Consider the following 19,813-nt stretch of genomic DNA (forward strand, 5'->3'; position numbering starts at 1 on the left):
ATGAGGCTCTCTGATGTGTGTCACACCAACTGAATGGTAATGCTGTTGTCTTTGATTGCACCACATCAGGACGTGTAACACGCATCCAGCTAGAGGATGGAAGCAGGTTGAGAGGATTGCACTGCAGCAGAGAAAAATGTATCCGGCCGGCTTGGAACTGGAACCCGTCGCAATCTCTCACCATTCCAGTTCCCAAATAGAGAATTACTCCTAATTGCAGAGGAATCTCTATTTTGAGGAGAAGAGTGGGAGAGAGATGTAAGGGAAACACACGGTTAAGGGACCCCTTGCCTAGCTTTCAACATCCCACACACACTTAATGCATCGATTCATCATCTTTGGCAGGCACTTGTAGTAACATATATTACACACTGATCAACAGAGCAAAATATGTTTTCTTTCCAAACAGGCAAACAGCAAGGGAGTAGAGGGGAAAGGATGGATGAGAATAAATGAGGGAGAAGAGAACAAGGACATGGTAAAGTTCGGAATTAAAAACTGCAGAGGGAAGACGGGCATGAAAAAGCTCTAGTGGCACTGAAAAAAAGGAGACTTACTTCATAGTAGCTGCGGACAGCGTTGCAGAAAGCCTCGTCAGCGACGATCTGTGTCTCTCCGTTCAGGAAGGCCAGGAAGCGGTCCTTCACACCCTGCAGTTGTTGCCTATTGAGCTGAAGAGAGGAGACAGACCAGTGAGACAATTTCCATACTCACGGTCAACCAGTGTGACATAATGTCCATACTCACAGTCAACCAGTGTGACATAATGTCCATACTCACAGTCAACCAGTGAGACATAATGTCCATACTCACAGTCAACCAGTGAGACATAATGTCCATACTCACAGTCAACCAGTGAGACATAATGTCCATACACAGTCAACCAGTGAGACATAATGCCCATACTCACAGTCAACCAGTGAGACATAATGTCCATACACAGTCAACCAGTGAGACATAATGCCCATACCCACAGTCAACCAGTGAGACATATGTCCATACCCACAGTCAACCAGTGAGACATAATGTCCATACTCACACAGTCAACCAGTGAGACATATGTCCATACCCACAGTCAGTGAGACAGTAAAAGTGATATAGTATATAAAATGATACAAGAACCATTTATCTTTGAATGGAGATAGATCAAGTCAAAGTCATGGAGTCATGCTAATTAGTGCAAACTTGGTTAGCCCATATCTCCCAGATTAATAATCCTAGACTAAGTATAATTTTGGTTCCAGGTGTTTCTTATGAGGCCAAAACAGCATGCTAAATCCCATGAACATCTGCGATGATCCGGCCCAAAAGTGTGTTGAATTGACATGGGCTTACCCACCACCAGGCAGAGAAGGTACAGAAAGAAAGGGAAGTAAATATATGAGGAGAGAAGGGAAAGAGAAGGCAGGAAAATGAAGTAAAGGAGTAGATGAAAGGGGAAACTCTGAGGAGGGATGGATATGAGGCAGAGGAAAGGGGTCGAAAGCAAGGAGAGAGAAAAAGCTATGTGAAAGAGGAGAAACACAGCGACTTGACAGCAATTTTACTTGTCTGCCTGGTGCAGACACTACACATTTGATGGGCAAAGCTGCATCTAAAATAATTGATTATTCACTGAAAATGCCTTTCGAAACTGTAATGCTTTGTAGGTGCTAGGTGCTGCTTCCTTCAACATTTGGCAAACAAGCTTCAGGACTGTAGTTGACACTGCTAGTACTGTTTTATATTTTCATGAGAAAACTCTCATAAGCTTTCTTTAAAAATCGATCAATTTAAAAATCGAAGGATGAGAAAAAAATTACTAGAAGCTGTTACGCAATTAAATTCATGGCAATTTCTAAATCATAATGCGCGTAAGGAGTTCTTAGTCTGGCAGTTCCTTTCCATAAGAAACATTGTCAAATGTTTTTCGTGCCAGCAAACAACACAAATGTTTACAAGTTAATTAGGCTTGCTTCTTTCTGTCTCTCTGGTGGAAATTCCTGCTACCAGACTAAGATGGAATCTATCCGCAATAAGCTCCAACTTCAGCTGTATACCATCTGGAATTTGGTGATGTCTCTTGTCTATACCAAACGAGCCCATCTGATGAACATGGTCTTACCAGGATGGTTGCCATCTCAACCACCTTGTTGCAAGGTTGAGCATTTCCAAATCAGCTTCAAACCAGCTAGACCAGCTTAACACCAGCAGGGTCAGCTTAAAACCAGTAGGACCAGTTTAAAAACCAACCTGGAACATCCACCAGGACTGAGAAACTCCTGAATTTTACAGAACATTCAAAATGTACTAGCCAATTGTGGGCCAATGGCTTTTGCATTTTTTTTTGCAGAACACATTGTCCTATCAACACATTGTACTTCCTCCACTATTGAGCATGACTTTCCAATTTTGGAAATCTCAGGCACCAGTGCACACATTTACTTTGAGAGGCATTCAGAAATGATGTTTCGGAGCGATTGTGATGAAATGAAAAGAGTGGATTGTAAGAGCCTCTTTGAAAGGCTCACTACTCTGCAATTTAGACAAAACTGTTGAAAAACAAATCTGACAACAACTTTGATGGTATAATTAACCAAAGCAATGGCACTTTATTTAAGAACAGTGGGGGGGATGGGTGAAGGGTGCTGTATGAGCCCTGGGTTACATCACGCGCACACAGTGTGGGCATTGACAGGGCCCAGGGCATAAACTGGTAGGAAACATGACAGCTCCCTTTAACGGAAAACATCCCTCTCAGCTGTGTGTCTCTTTCATTCCCCCAAAGGAGTTCCTACTTGGGGTGCAGAGAAAATAAAGAACAGACAGACTTTCGGTGCAATACCCCATTTCTCACAGTCTCAGAAGAACAGCAGGCCACTGGATGTATGAAAGGGAGAAACTAAACAACTTGCCTCCCAGGCAGCGAAAACTTCGTATCAACCAGCCCACATGAGGAGATTTATATGCCTTCCCAGTCAAATGTACAGCAGAAGCGCCACACCACAAACCGCCTTAAGCCAACAAGATGAGAGAAGGGAAGATTGAGCACACAGTAGGGGGTAGCAGAATGGCTAATGCTTATGCAGAGGGTTGTGGACTTGCTGTAGTATCCATAAGGAGAGTGTGTAACCTCAGTAAACATCCCACCATACCAATGGACAATGAGTAAGATGTACACTTTTTAAGTTAGCATGGATAGAGTCTGCCAAGCACAAAAACACTATGAAAATAGTCAGACCGGTGAATAACCGTTTGCCTTCCGGCCCGGTACATCTCATAGAGTGGAAGGCAGGCTTGGACAACCGCAACGCCTCGGAAAGAGCGGATCGATATGGTGCAGCACGTCGGAGGAAGGTGTTTAAAATACTACCCATGGCTCAGCCCCTGCGGCCTGACACTAAAAGGCATCAGCTCACGTATTACAGACTCGTTTCATTATCGGTATTTTCTTATCAATTTTCTTCTCCATGTTGTTAATGCGATGGTTGGAAAACAATCTATCGAAAACAAGCCTTGAGATTTTGAATGGCTAATTGCTCCACTCCTGTTGGACTTTCAAGAGGATGTTTTTTTGAAGACAGATTATTGAGCTGAAGTGGGAGGCTGTGTTGCTTCTCGCTTTTCCAGTGGTTCTTCAATGCTGAAACCCTTGAGGCAAGAGCTACCAAGCCAAAATCAAAATCCCTTTACAGGACAGCAATTCCCAACGATCTGCGAAACCTTGATTCAACCACACTCAGCTCAGCAAGTTCCACTTTCATTATTTAATTCAGTTCATTTTAGTTTTTCCTTATTTGTTCTGTGTTCTTTGGACAGATATTTATTTAATGTGCACTAAATGTATAAACAAGGCTGAAAAATCAAGTCGGTCCATGCAAGACAGATTTAGATTCATGAAAGAACCTATTCAATGCAACTCAATCACAGGGATGACAAATTTTTAATAAAGAGGCCGGGAGTAAACACGCTTCGAGCGCAGTGTTGTCGTTCAAACAAAGCAGACCAAGGTTCTTGAGCAGGACTAATTCTCTGCATTTCTTTGGAGACTCAATTAAGAGGCGCACTATGTGTGTTGGCATGCGACATAAACAGCGAAGCAGTGATGGAAGAATCTCAGTCTTCACACATCCGTGTCCTCATCTTATCCCAGGCATGCTCCACATACTCCTTTCTCCTGTGAACACAGCCATCGCCATGACTGATAAACATCAAAATGCAAACGACAGTAATGAGAAGCCTCTTAAGCTAGAGATCAGGTTTCTATCACTTTTCACTTTTCATGTGTAAAGGGAAGTAATACATGTAAGAAGGTAAGATGGAAGATATAAGCCATGTCGGATTTCCAGTTATTATTTCTACTGCAGTAGTACTATTTCAGGAATTACAGGAGAAATTCGTTTTTGAGGTGTATTATATAAAAATATTTAATGTCTGCTCAGGCACACACTTGTGAGTAACCTTGGCCGGGATATACCGGTCATCAATTGAAAAGTTGTCATATAAACCACCACCAAAACGATGGATTACACAATGGCAATTTTGAAAAAGGGACTGATGAATGTGCATTTAATACATTAGATTACTATATAAAATTCTGCTTCTAAAGTATAGACTTGTTACTGTTCAGGGACTGATAACCTGAAATTGTGGTTCACTTTTGTGAACTGTAATATCTTTCGCAGGGTTTTTTCAACCGGTTTGATCCAGGGACCCCCATTACGAATAAAAGAAAGTATGAAAAGAGGGTTTTCTAAGGATTTTTGAATCTCCAAAATATACTGTTTTTTAGTCAAGAAGCCCACACAAATTGACAGATGTATGATTTCAAAACAGCTCTTCTGAATCGTTACTTTCACAATATAATTTCTTTCGCCTTTCCTTGCATTGATTATACTTTATTTCTCATTCTATCCACGCCACAGATTCTGCCCACGCGAGTACAGCACCTGTGCTCTGTGTGTACAGCGTCTCTGGGCAGGACTGTGTTCAAAGAGCCAGTGTCTCTTTTAATGTTCGTCTTCCTCAGAATGACTTCATGAAGTATACCTGGAGAACCGTGGATGGCACATCCTGTTAAGGTACTGCTCTAGTGCTCGGATGGGCCCATGGTCAGTGCTACATACGGACCGCGCCACTGCCAACTGTGGTCCGCAGCCCCACAGGGCAGTGCATACAGTAATAGGTTTCAGTATCAACGGGGACAGTAGGGTTTCTGTCGACCGAGATTACAGCATCTCACTGACTACTAGCGAACCGCATTTGTTGATCAGAGATGCAGATCTAGCTGTTGAGCTGCATATGAAGCTTCTTCGACTCTACAAGCACAACTTGCAAACTGCTGTGTGATGGCAAGCAGTGGTGAGATGCTGACGCTGCAGAGGCGAGCACAGTGCTGGTCTGCCGTCCCCTGTGTCGATAGCAGAGCATGTATATATATATGTATATATATATGCCACAGTGAGTGTTTCTCTTCGCTTGTTGCCGTTGTCTATTATTCTATGAATCTGTTATTCCAGATGTATATTCACCAAAATTTTACAGGTCCTCCTTAATGGAACTGTGGGTGGACTGGGGACCGCAAGGTGGTTCGATCCCCGGTATAGCCACACTAAGATCCGCACACCTGTTGGGCCCTTGAGCAAGGCCCTTAACCCTGCATTGCTCCTGGAGAGGATTGTCTCCTGCTTAGTCTAATCAACTGTACGTCACTCTAGATAAGAGTGTCTGCCAAATGCCATTAATGTAATGTAATGTAATGTATATACTGTGGTGCCGGGAAGGGAGATGGGGTGTTCTCCACCAGGGGGCAGCACTGGCCCTACTCACAGGTAGAGCAGCAGCTGTGGCCAATTGTAATCACCATGGCTGCAGCTCATTACACTACCTAATCATTGGGGCATTACAAACAAACCTACTCCCAAACCTAAAAGGGGGACCTTTTTCTTTGAAACATGGTGGATGTTGAGTTTTGGTTTCATCTCCCCTTTTAAGGTTCTGGTTATTTCTGGTTGTTGATTTGATTCTGGACTTAATAAAAGGCAATACACCAATTACCCTTTTTGTGTTGATTTGGTCTGTTCACCATAATGACACAGTGGCCAGCCCCCAGCCCTGCATCATAGTGGAGGTATCAAAGGATTTCTAAAATGAATCCAGATGTCATTTCTCATTCACTCGGACATGGTAAAGCATTATATTAACAACATCCATCAGGTTCTGTATGTCAGAGAAGCCTCCACTCAGTACTTTCATTAGACCCAGAAAAAAGCATTTGATTGCCTTGAGCGGAGCAATCTATGTATGATTATGGATCATTTTGGTCTTCCACCCTCTTGTATTGATGCGATTCATAAGACTGCTCCTGTTCTATTTAGAATTCTGTGCCCGAAGAGTCTGTCACTTTCTCCATTCCTACCATCTTGCACATGCCATTTGCAAAGGTTCAGCTTTGAAACCTGTTAAGACTGAAGCTGAAGATCACCAAGGTTAGACAGGCCGATAGGCTGGTAGTTGTAGTGTGCCCCATGCAGGCGAGGCCAGGGTTTGAGTAAGCAGTGAAATTTTTTTTACAATGGAAAAACAGTAGTAGCAATAATAGTAGTAGTAGTATTTCTTTTTTAGGAGTCTGTGACATATCAGGTAGAAACTCTACAGTGCACACTGACAGCTACAGGGAACCCACCCATATAATTGTGCACGCCACATCTCTTGAGTGGGAAGACAAGGCGAACATCGCTCCTCTAATTTAACACGTGTCAACACACCAGAGATGTGTAAGAGGATGAAATGGAAGTTACCCAGGCTCCCTCCTCATCGCAGCGTTAACGGAGACGAGGCGGGCCCCGCCAGCGATCAGCAGCTTCAGCACTAATCACGCCGTGAAGGTGAATGTGATGTCCCTAACCGGCCATCTTACATTTCAGGTTCATGAGCTATCTAGCATCTAATAATTCAACATGAATCCATTCGGCCTATGTAGTCCACTGCAAACAAGAAGGAAGGCCTCATAAATTGGAATAGTCAAATTTTAAATAGCCATAATGAGCACAAGCACCGTATCACCACTTTTTCAAAACATTCTAGTTGACTGTGGGAACACTGGATATGAGAAAATTAGAAAAAGCAGAATGACAGCAAATTAAGAGTTAAGAGTTGAGAATGAAGAGCTCCTTTCATCTCCAGGCTGAAAATGAGGAAACACAGCTCATCATTTAAAGCGCAAGAAAGTTCTCTACTCCCAGTGGACTCCTCCTCTCGGAATTCTGCTGAGTAAATCTTTATTTTAAACAAGCATTTCTGGTTTGCTGCTGGACTTTAACCTCCCTCATTCTTTTGTGTGTAAAATGCTATACACGCTCGACTGCAAAACACACAGGGCAGAACTACACGCACACAACAATGCACAACGCTATCAACAGGCTTCCCTCAAAAACCATCATCCTCCACTCTGTCCAAATTTTTGCCCTTAGAGACCACCCATTCGGTAAGTTGACGTGACTTCCATAAAAGCTTCAGCCAGCACAAAGTTGTCATCTCTGTAATGGTGGTGGGTGGATGCATTGATTGCAGAAATTAATTTCATAATGGTCCGTTGTCTGCGTTTGAAAGACGCTAAGGAATGTGGGCGGGGGGGTTAAGATGCGGATAGCGCCGTCTTTTCTTCCTCCAGCGCCTCATCGACTGCAGCTCCAGAAGCACCGCATCTCCGAAGATCGTCATGGCAACATCAGTTACCTCGTGGCACGTGTCAGCTTCGCGGACCCGCTTTCCCCCTCGCCGCGCTTCCTGAGGGGACGCACCGAGGAGAGGCTCGAGTAGCAGGGGGACTGACAAGCTCACCCACCACATATTAACAGCTGTCATATTAACTGGCAGGATACACGCAAAATCTGCATGCTATCTGGCATGTTTCCTTTACGCAGTCTGGTCTAATGAGGAAAAAGAAACTGATAAAAGCCTGGTTCGGTTACAGACAAAGGTCACTTCTCCTTCTGGCTCCAATACTGAAGCTCAAACTTTGGCCAGTTTTGCAGACACCCAAGTCTGCAAGCCTAGTCCTACTCTAAATTAAATTTCTCCCAGCAAAACTCGATTTAGTCCAGGACTAAACCTAATGTGTGTTTGTGAAATTGGCCCATTATGTCATAAGTATGACAGCTCCTTTGATTCAAATACAACCCCCTGCCATGTTTGTTAGATTTATATTTTTGGAATTTTGCAGACATTCTTATCCAGAGAAGCTTGCACTGGTTACATTACTTACATACAATCAATGTATACAGTTGGAAATCCACTGAAACAATTTAAACTGAATACCATACTCAAGGATGAGCTGGCAGTGCTTCACCTGGGAGTCAAACCTCCAGTAAAAACACAGTTACAGGCCCATTTCACTAACAACAGTAATGACACACACTACACTTTCCCAAAAGAACCCGGCAAGCAAATCTATTTTTAGACATTATCAGGAAGTCCACAGAGAGCCACTAGTCTCAGATACGTTTAGTTCTGTTTTAAAGTCAATATTTAATCTTGACAGTTTGTCTTTTATTATTAGTACCTGCACTATTTACAAGTGTGATCCATAATAATGAGTCACCAGTAAGTGAGTTGAATTTTGAACTTATATCTTTACAGAAGTCACAAAACAGATCTGCAGGGAAACCATGCAAGGCTTTTACCAAAGTTACCAAGTTCAACATTTCCTACAGCAAACAAGAATCCTAATATGCATTCCTCTGTTAAAGCCTATCTCTCTTATTCTCCTATCACTTCCATTTGTAATTATAACTGATAACTCATATCACCACTAAAATATTCTGAATTGAACAGCGTAGGCACCAGCTGCCCAATCGACCAATGCAGTCACAAGTGCAACGAGGCAGGGAACTCCATGCTAAGTGAAACCCTTTCCTTGGGTGAAGTTATTTAGCCATGGCCACAGTCAGGGTTGCGTTCGATCCTGCAGAGCGGAGCGCTGGATACATTGCCCGAGAGAAACAGTGAGAAGTCGGCGTCACGCAGTCACCTGCGCCCCGACCGAGAAGTGAAAGACAGAACAACACCTGCATTTCCTCTAATGACCTGGAAGAGTACACAACCCACCCTGTAATCAAACACACACACCACCGTCAGCACAGCAGAGGCTGATTATGAGTCAGCGACTGGCCTCAGCACTCGCACCCAAGAGCTCCAGCCTGCCAGGCAATGGTGTGTGAAACAGCACCGAGCAATCAGCCAACGGGCAGCCAGCGCCCTGCGCGTTTCTTTAAAAAGGAAAAGAAAACAAGGGAAAATGCACAAACTGCTTCAGCGCTTGATATTCTGACATTTACACTGTATAGTGTGCAAAGGGTTTAAAAGGCATGGGGGGGAGGTCAATAAAACTGGCACTTCATTTCTTCAGTCTTCATTTCAACTCTTTTTTTGTTTTTTTGTCAATCCCGTCTCTTTATTTCAAAAGAAAATTTGAAAATTTGGGATTTGCAGTGCCCTTGCCAAAGGCGACTGCTCAGTGCAATAGTAGAAGCCCTGGGCGAGTGCAGTGAAACCTGTGTAGCACTGTATGTGTGAGGACCCATCATTCACACCAGGACTGGAGCAAAGACAGACTTGCCTGAAACAATCAGACGTGTGGAGAAGAGAGAGGCAGGAAGGGGAGCGACAGAGAGGGGAGGAAAGGGGAAGATAAAACTGGAGGCACATACATTTTCTATTTCGATTTCTTATTACTTAATGCTTTTTGTGCTCTGCTGCACCTCTGTAATGATTTCATTTGTCTTGTAAACAATTAGGGGCAGCAAATGATTGCTCTTCTTGCCTGTTACAAACAACCCAAATAGAACTGAACTGAGAGAGAGAGAGAGAGAGAGAGAGAGAGGGAGAGAGAGAGTGTGAGTGTGTGTGAAAGTGAGTGTGAAAAGGAAAAAAACTGGAAAGACTCCTACACTAATATGTGAGGGCAAAATACAGTACAAATGTGTTAACACTTGATACACATTTTCAAGAGAACATTATCTGGTATAATTGAATGTAACCTATACTGGCAACAAGGGGGAAAAATTGAATATTTGGAAAAAATGATCAATCACTGTTTTCTTCTTCTATTTTATTTGTTTAAGTATTTCCAGAAAGCAAGGGGAAGGAACATAGTAAAGACAATGCATACTATCTTCAGAAGTGCATGAAAACTGCTACATACTGTAATTCTTACACATAATTGGGATTTTGAACAAAACTTGAGAGGTTAGCTATGAACTTGCTCACAGTATGCCAGGTTGGATTTCAGAACCCAACCCTGTCTTACTGCACGCCAGCATCCAACAGGCCCGTCCTGCGCCCCAGGCCTGTCTGAACAATGTCAGCTCATTCCACTGGCATTAAAGGTGCTGGGAAGCGCTAGCCACTAGCCTTTTGCATGGCATCAGCACTACATAGAAGAGAGAACACAGCAGGCAGCCATTGCTGGGCGCAGTGAATGGCCTGAGAATGACAGAGTAACAGGGTAAAGGACTGGAAATGTGTACGCCAGGCGGTCATCTCAGTGTGGCCAGACGACGGCATTCACTGTGACAGGTTGACTGCGGGTTGTGGGTAATGCATTGGATAAGTGCTCTAGCCTAGGATAGGGGAGGGTGAATGTCGCCTCGACAGTAAAAAAAGGAGCAAGGGTCTCCAATGGTCTGGCTGCTCACCACGTCCAGGACAAAAGGGGACAGTATTTATCACTCGGGGAGCAGTGCCGAACCACTCAGCCATCCAGGACGAAAACTGACTCACCTCCTGTTCACATCGCAAGAGCCGAGGAAGGGACTTAACTCAATTGGCTTTCCCCTCCTGAAACATGGGGCCTCACTCCCGCATGGTAATAGAGGAAAAGCGCTGCAGTCATTCATCAGAATATGCAGCACTTTCCTATGAAAAGCTTTTTCTGCGGCACAAGGACTCTGACATCATTACAATTTTTTTTTTTATCAAGAGACAAAAAAACTGCTGCACGTTTACAGAGCGTCTTTGAATATGTAATCAATATTTTCCTGGAAAAAATATATATTCTTTTGTTTCCAGTATAGACAGCTTTGTTTCATATTTTCAGTGTCATAAATCATTGCCTGAAGGATTGCTTTCCTCTTCCAACAGATGTTGCGTTCTATAAATCTCCTTTTTAATCCATTCGCTACAGATGTTTTGAAAATATCACTGACTGACGCTAAGCTTTTATTAATATTTGACAAAAAATGATTTATAGACGCAACCCGTCTGGCTGATCTTGCATCGCATTTGGAAAGTGATGACGCATGCAATAAGAAGGCTCTTCAACTGCTGCACATCAGTAAGTTGTAGAAAAACCATTTTTAAAAAGAATGGATTTATTTCGTATAACGCTGTGCTCATCCATAGACAAACAGTGTTTTAACCATTGAGACATAGGTTGGTGTATTGGAATCCTACAGTGGATCTGTAACCAACACTAATTCCGATGTAATATTGGCAGTGGTGTACATAGTATGTTTGCATAGTGCTTATTCAGGCCTTCAGGAAAAGTCATGGTAACGTAACACTTTCTGCCTCAATGCTTTGTGGGAATTATATCCAGCAGATCAGGCTAATCTTTGCAGTCATTTCCTGTCATTGTTTTACCTCATATCACAGTGCCAGGGCAAACAAAGTCTACTTCCTGTTTTTCTAGGACAGCATTGTACTGCAGCTGACTCTCACAACTGTAGCACAAAATCACATCACCATATATGCAGGGTGGATGTTTAGCAAAATGTATACAAATAAACAGAATATACTTAATGTATCATTTCATATTGCAATATTTCCACAAATATTTATAATATTTTAGCTACAGAAAAGCATGAATGATATGATTAAACTTTAAATCAATTAAAGTCAAGCTAACTATAGTCGTTATGTTTAAAACCTGAAAATGGCATCGTCTATAGACAACAGCTCATTTTGGTAGCAAAACGTTAAATTATGCAGATAGTAATCCTTGATTTTGATCCAATAAATTATGATATAAACTCATTGGAACTGTCTGGAGGCCTAAATGATCCACATGCCACCTAGTCTGTAGTCTGTATTGTTTGCCCCAGGCAAAATGGCTTGGAACACTCACAGCACACCAACTTTACAGAGGGGAAGAAGTGCCCACATCCATTGATTTAATTCCACTTGGCAACTGCCTTCCTATTTTACAGAAGTATTTACAGAATAGCAATGGTTTGTCATACGACATAAATTATTCAGCCAGACAAACGCAGAGACAGTCTACTCCCTCGGCCTTCCTCTGATTCACCATTCTGTGGTTGGCCAGAACATTTGAATTGTGCTTAGAAAAACTGCCCGTCATGCAAGCAAACTTATATTAAGTATTATGAGCACTGCCTGGTGAAAGGACTGAGGTAACGTTTTCTCCTCCGCCGAAGTAACATGGCACTTAACCTTGATGCTGTAATTATGTTGAGCGCTAACACCATGGAGGCAGGATGACGTATCCATACATTTGCTGTGACAGAAGTCTCCGGATCAAATGTAAAATTGCGCTGTGGATGGTAGGGTGGTCACTGGGGGCCAGGACGTGTTCTGACACTACAATGCGACTGCAGAAGAAGAAAGAGATTCGCAAATGGGAGAGAGAAGAGGAACTAACATCCCTTTGGGGCCAGAAGCAGAGTGGTGGCTTTTCAAACACCCCGGCTCCCCAGCCATTCTTCCCAGCATGCAATACCAAGGCTACCATGATCATAAGAACTTGTGCATGATTTCCCAATTCAAACAGCCAGTTTCTCAACCTAGGCCAGGAACGCTAGGGTTTGGGTCAGTGGAATTTCACACAAATCATTGAGCAAGTCCTTCGGTCACTTGCCATTCATCTGGGGCAGTAAATACAAATGCAAATACAAATGCAGCAGTGATGTCATCTAATGTATTTACTATGTAGGCCATCTGCCCGATGAGAAGTGGCACCTGGCTACTGACTTTTTGGAGGATGCTAGTTTTCCCTCTCCAGAATTCACGTAGCACCCTGAGGGCCTAAAAACACAATTGTGCATTTCAAGTTGACGGAAAGAAGTAAAAAATAGAGGACATAAATTGGTATAAAAGAAAGTTATTTTCCAATACGTGATTGTGGAAAGTAATATCCCACAGTTTGCGATAGAACAGATGAATCACAAACGCTGTGGGACGGAGAGGCAATTTCATGCAGCGAGGTGGCTTGTGTCTCGCACAGCACTGGTGTGTCAGTACATGAGTTCTGTTTAATCTGCAGCCCCTGATGTGTGTCCCTCCAAAACAAGGAGAGAACCAGCGAGAACGGCGACACTGCGCTGTAGGAGACCCCGTCTTTCGGACGTTCAGCCCTCATGCCGACTCTCTCCAGACTCACTGCTGATTGATCCTCAAAAATAATGCAGCTTTCAGGCAGCCTGGCAAAAACCACCCCGGCTAAATAACCCGCTCCGTTTCCACCCACTGTGCGATAAGCCTTCGGATTCAAAACCATGCATATACTTAACCCAGATTTAAACGAGGGGGCTTTTGATACATTTTTACCGGTATTCCCTTGCCAGTACGAGTTGACCGCATCTCTCAAAGTGTTAAAGATTTGAGATGCTGTGACTGACACTCTCCCGTGCTCCTTCGGCGCTTGGGTTATTAATAGAGCTGGAGCCTCTCTTAACATCCAGAGGGTGTCTGGGATTCTCATTATATTAGAATCAATAAAGCTGGGCTCCAAGGGACGCGTGAGGACAGGGGGGACATCAGTCCCATAATTCATCACTGCCAGGGCCGTCCAACCTGAGGAGGTACGAGCAGGAGGAGGCGTGTGGGTGTGAATTGGGAACCCCAGGAAAAAAACATGGTGTCCAAAAATATCCACCTACTGCTTCTTCACATCGCTCCAGAAACCTCCTCTGCACCTTTACAGTCAAACACTTCTAAATCCCCCATCCCTGCCAGTTACTTAATCCTCCCTTACCTACACCGAAACCTCCCTTTTTTTCTTCACGGCAAAACAAGCTCACAATAGCCCCCCTCCCACGTGCCCATCCTCCAACTCCCAAGCACAATCCCCTGCCGAGAACACAGCCTTGTGCAGGGTCAGGGAACAATGCCGCAGATTCACCCCCGGCGAGCGAAGTCGCCCTCAGTCAAAGGGAACACAGCAGTCACGACAACACCTCCGTTTCCTGGAGGTTACGGCGCGGGAGAGCGGCGCTAAACTGGGGCGAACGAGCGTGCTGGCAGCGCCGGTCCTTTATCAGCGACACACAGGCCGTCGCCTGGGCGGCACCACCGAGGGCTCAGGCGAATCGTGACAAGCAGGTGGGCCGCTTAACCCAAATCCCCAGCAGACCCGGCTTCCAGAACAGGCCGCCCGCGTAATGAAGGCACTACATCCCCGATTTTAACGGCCAGGAAATAAATAACCGAATCCACTTTTAATCACGATGCCACAACAGCATTGTTGGCTTGTTTGAACATGTTTACGGCTTTTATCAACCCTAACCTCATTTAGGAGAGACTTTTGCAGCTCTTCAGAAAAGAACACTTAACTTGGAATACAACAAACATCTTCCTTTATCATTACAAATAACATATTTTTACACTACGGCAGGCCTATATTTAATTGTTTTATTAACATTTTAATTTTGAGCCTGATTTCTAATGCCCAGCATCATGGATGGAGCATGCTGTGTCAAATTGCTGGAGTGCAATCAAGTATGTGATCTCCTGTTAACGGCACACTGCCAGCTAGCACTTCTGTTCCCTCACACTCCACCAGCTGTCATTGAACTTCACACACTGTTGAAGCAGGCAGACTGCAGGTGTCTGACCAACCAAAGGTGGCACTGCTCAGACCAATCTCCCTCCTTGAGTCACACTGCGACCCATTCTGCAATGCTCTCTGGCTACCAGCCACAGTCAGTCACTATTGGAGACCAGACCATGGGCACCTCACTACACCGACAGGACAGGCCACCTGCAACCCCCAGTGCAGTGCATGTTCAGAGCTGCCCTACTCTGGAATCTTGGGAGAGAGTTATATTGCTTGACCCTTGACCTGAGATTGGCAACAATATGACATGTTTACTTTTCTTACATCATCATGTTTTATTTGGGAAATGGTAGTGAGCCATGCTATCGTACATGTCTGAATAACTAAAGAATTAAGCACTTTTAATGATTAATTTAGCATTCAGCATAGACCAATTATTTTATTACTCTCATGATTAAAGGATATAGTGATCACCACTGTATTGAGGCAGTATCAATGATTATGCATTTACCAGTCGAATAAGAAGAATGTCTCCTCCTCTAAACAGCACTCAGAGAGAGATTTAATTTAGGAAACTTAGCGCTGAAGGACACAGCATGAAAGACAAACCGATTGTTTATACAAAGTGTCATTTTCGATTTCACAGAGAGAGATCAGAGCAGCCACACTCTGCATTCCCTGCAACCGTGCCTATGAAACAGACTGAAGCCACACATGCACAGACACTGACAGAGGTACGCCAACACGCTGCTAAAAACTCTCACCAAGCGTGTTAGCCTTGTAATGAGACTCAAAATCTTATTTTGTTCTCTCATAAATGGTAAATGGTTGGCATTTATATAGCGCCTTTATCCAAAGCGCTGTACAATCGATGCTTCTCATTCACCCATTCATACACACACTCACACACCGACGGCGATTGGCTGCCATGCAAGGCGCCAACCAGCTTGTCAGGAGCATTTGGGGGTTGGGTGTCTTGCTCAGGGACACTTCGACACAGCCCGGGTGGGGGATCGAACTGAGCTATGTCGCCCTCTCTCATGTATAACATATTGGCGTTTAAAGTTATTGTTTGCAGTGAACCCATTGGCAAATTTTGAATCAGTCAATTAGTGTCAAAATGTCTCACCTCACATTGCTAAACACAACAAAAGTGCCAAAGTAATTGAAATTAGATTTTAAGTCAAAATATAATATTTAAATCCTCGCTGAGATTGACCTTGGTTTTTGTAGTGCACAGATACACACACACACACACACAAATGAAACAACTCAGAAGTAGGAAGAGACTTGATTTTGGTTTTGCACAAGAAACTATTATTAGCCATCACAGTAGCATTAAATTACATGGTCATCTTCTGACAATGATATTATCCTGAAATAAGTATTATTAGGAGCATTCAAATGCAAATACAATTCATTTCATTCATGTTTCGTGAAATACAGGGAAGAAAAAGTAGGTGTGAATTGTACCATTAGTAGTTGCAATTATTGTGAGATGCAGTTGAACAGATGGCAAACTGACAAACCCTGAACCAGAAGTACATGAGTCACTGAACCGATTGTGGCCAATAACCAGAAGGAAAGTGCAGTCCCCTGTGGTTCTTCCTATCACACATCTGCAGGTTTCCATGCATCTGTGAAAACAAGACTACAGCCCTCCATGATGAGAGCTGGTGATCTTTGAGCTTCCTTGTGGAAGGAGGCACCATTCATTTCTGCCCTTTTATACCCATTTAAAAGAGCTGATTAGAGCTGATTTTTTCTTTTGAAAGGGGAAAATGTGTGCACATCTGGGAAATGTGACCCAAACGTGCTTGGGAAGCTTGGACGTGAACACCTAAGATGGACTCATCCTACTCTTGAAACTTTAGCTGCTCTGCCATTTTCTGTCCTGAAACGTAACAAGTGGGCTTCGTGAGGTAGCTTACACAGAGGGCAAGTGGTCATTTTCAAGTAGGTCTGAACAGAAAGGCTAACGCACTTCTCAGTTCCATCCCCTCAGTCAATGTCCATGTACTGAACAGCGCAGGCATACAGTAACATCAATGGGAACATGAGTCACGAAATGAATAGCTTCCGCCAGGTCAACTGTCCGGAGCAATTTCCAAAGTTTAACCCATTGCTGCCCATGCTGGGCAATAATGGTGTATTAAACTGAAGAAAAAGGAAAATTCAGCATTGATGGATCCCAGAGTCCCCTCCCCCTCCTCCCCTCTCCAATACCCTCGCCAAGGGGCTTCATTAGGAACAGGAACCATTCAGTGGAACTGACAGTTAGACACAGCATACGGAGACGGCCAATATCTGTCAACAATCTGGAGTGTCACCCGCCCGTGAGGAGCACAGGCAGACAGACAAATGAAGAAAACAAACACTCCGGCAAATTGCCATTAGAGCATGCCAAACAAAGTCTATCTTTAGAGTCTTTTGGGGATCTGGCAGAGCCAGGAGTTTCGTATCAGTCTATCCCCCAATATCACGTCTTCACCTCTACAGCCACTGAAGCTGAAAAACGCTAAGGACGAAACCGGGGTTCGCACGCCGGAACACACAGTACTGCCGCAGAAGTGGGTCAAGGTGTGAGCCTTTGAGGTTATTTCCATCTAGGCAGAGAACATTTGTATTGGCATTAATAGAGTGCTGTACTATATGCCAGAGTACCAATGATCAGTTTGACTAAGCAGGGGACCCTGGAGCAATATGTGGTTAAGGGCCTTGCCCAAGGGCTCAACAACAGCACAGATCTTATCGTGTCTACCCCGGGGCTTGAACCACCATTCTTCCAGGTCTCAGTCATGCACCTTAGCCGCTAAGCTACATGCTGCCCAAGATGGTCGGGCCATCCTCATATCAACTGTGAAACTGTGCAAGTATGAAACTCCCAAACAGATCAGTGTGCTGCCAGGGACGAGCCAGCCCCAGCCTTGTGTCGCCAGCCCAGCACTTAGCGGAGGCTATTGGCACAGAGAAGTGGGTTGCGTAACACTTTTGTGTTCGCTGTTCTGCCTCTCAGTGAGAGTGGAACCGACAGCGAGGGATGATATGACTACAAGAATGGAACTCCCCTCCAGCGAGATCCCGACCAATATCTCCCACCAGTCTGAAAGAAGTGCAGAGGAAGCGGTTTTCCTCCTCGATAAAAATACGCTCTTACATAAATTTTAACAAAGTAACGTTAAAAGGGTGCCATGAATGTTATTAAATGCGGGGAATGAGAAGCGTGGGGACTTCAATGTCCAACGCAATTCCTGCTGTCCAAATTCGCAGCTGCAGCAATAAAAAAAGAACCAAGATTAAATGAGGCTGAAAAATCTGCCTTGTGCAAGGTTCTTAGTTTTCCCTCGGGAAACAAGGATGAAAGAGTTAAAACGCGTGAAGCTCCACAAGGCCAAACAGACGGCGGTGTGTACATGCCGGAGAGCATGTGTGAGTGTATGTGTGTACATACGGTGTGCATAAGAGCGTGCGTATGTGTGTGCATATGCATGCACTGGCACATGTACATGTGCATATGTGTACAGTATGTACATGTGCGCGTGTCCATGTGTGCAGTGTATGTGTTTCAATCTGCTTGCACAAACAGCAAATGTAATCCTCAACAAATACACCATGGAGATGTATTACCAGGCCTGTGTTCAAAATGGCAACCTATGTTTGGAGAAAACAGATACTGTTGAACCATTTTAATTGAACATTGCATTTAATTCGCCACAAACGCCTTTTTAATATAAATGGAGACATTAGGCCTAACGATGAAAGCTAGCTGATTAGCTGCTTAACTGTGATTTTGTTTAAGAAGGTAAGAACAAATATCACATTGATTAAACTGCATTATAACAGCCAAATGATTGTACATTTTTGTGCTCTCGGCATATTACCCGTCAGCAGCCATTTTTGTTTGGCGTGCACTAACTAGGCTGATGTTAGCTGACAGAAAAAAAGGTCTGAATTATGTTGGTGAACGTTAGCTAAAACACGTCGGTTACATACCACTGAAGATTATATCATGTTCACATTTTAGACATTTTGCAAAAACTCTTTATAGAGAGTGACTAACTAACAACAGGGAATAAAAAGTACAACCCTGGAGGTACAGAATAAGCCCTATACCTGAGCCATCATGTTCCATTTCTAACTAGAGTACGAGGGAGCGAGGAAGGAGCAAAGGCAGGAGGCAAACAGGCTGGCACTTCTGTCAGTTTGTGCCTCAGCAGGCCTGTTGCTCTGCCTGATGCACTCCTGTTAAAGCTGCTTACAATGCAGCAATACACAGTGTGAAAGCTATTCTGAGACCAGGTTCTTCCCTTTCACCACCGCAATGCAAATACAACGGCAGTACAGGTCAAGAGAAATGCATCAACAATAGTACAAAAGGAGCGTTGTTCAGAGTTCAGATGCCAGGGCCAGTAACATTGTCCAAAACAGACGTGCATATCGATTGGTTAAGTGACAGAAAACAGAGTTGAGAGGTCAAGCCAGTGAAAAGAGTTGGACTGAGTCATCAGACCTAGCGAGTGACACGGTGCTGTTCTTATGTGTGGGGCTTCGAGACCAGGCTCATCACAGCGCAGTCAAACGAAAAACAGAGAGCAAACCAAACAGGCAATCCCCTTCTGATCTTCTCCGGAGGCGGAGAGAGAGACATGGCGAGAGGGAGGCGATTTGCATAAGCAAGTGAAACAATGTGGAATAGCAGGTGATCCCAGCTGTATGGAAATACCACGCCGGAACGCCAGGGAGGAATGACAGAAGAACCGCCGCTCCGCGGGGAAACCGAGCAGCGCTTGCAGACGTGGGCTGCTCTTCAGTCAGCTCCCAGCACACAGATGACACACCTCCCTTCTCTGTCCGCCTCCACTATGGAGAGAGCCCGCGCTGTACTGTACACAGGCTCTCTGTTCTTCTGCGCACGTAGCAGGAGAGGACTGCCAGTGTTTTTTTTGCTGAACTTTTTGGGGAACTCCTTGCAGTCAAGGCCTTACATAATGCCCATCTGCAGGCTAAATTTGTCATCGGGCGGCCTGGGCAGCCTACCAT

General features: G+C 44.2%; 1 protein-coding gene across 5 annotated transcripts in view; it reads right to left on the minus strand.

The window, feature by feature from the left end:
• cadps2 (Ca++-dependent secretion activator 2) overlaps positions 1-19,813 on the minus strand; it is a 126,224-nt gene that overhangs the window by 102,350 nt on the left and 4,061 nt on the right. For all 5 annotated transcript variants that reach the window (XM_061250875.1, XM_061250876.1, XM_061250874.1 and 2 more), the window contains exon 2: positions 558-671. In XM_061250875.1, the coding sequence (XP_061106859.1) occupies positions 558-671 (114 nt within the window). The remainder of the gene's footprint in view (positions 1-557; positions 672-19,813) is intronic.

This window comes from Conger conger, chromosome 8, assembly GCF_963514075.1.
Source record: "Conger conger chromosome 8, fConCon1.1, whole genome shotgun sequence".
In the NCBI taxonomy this organism is placed as follows: Eukaryota; Metazoa; Chordata; class Actinopteri; order Anguilliformes; family Congridae; genus Conger; species Conger conger.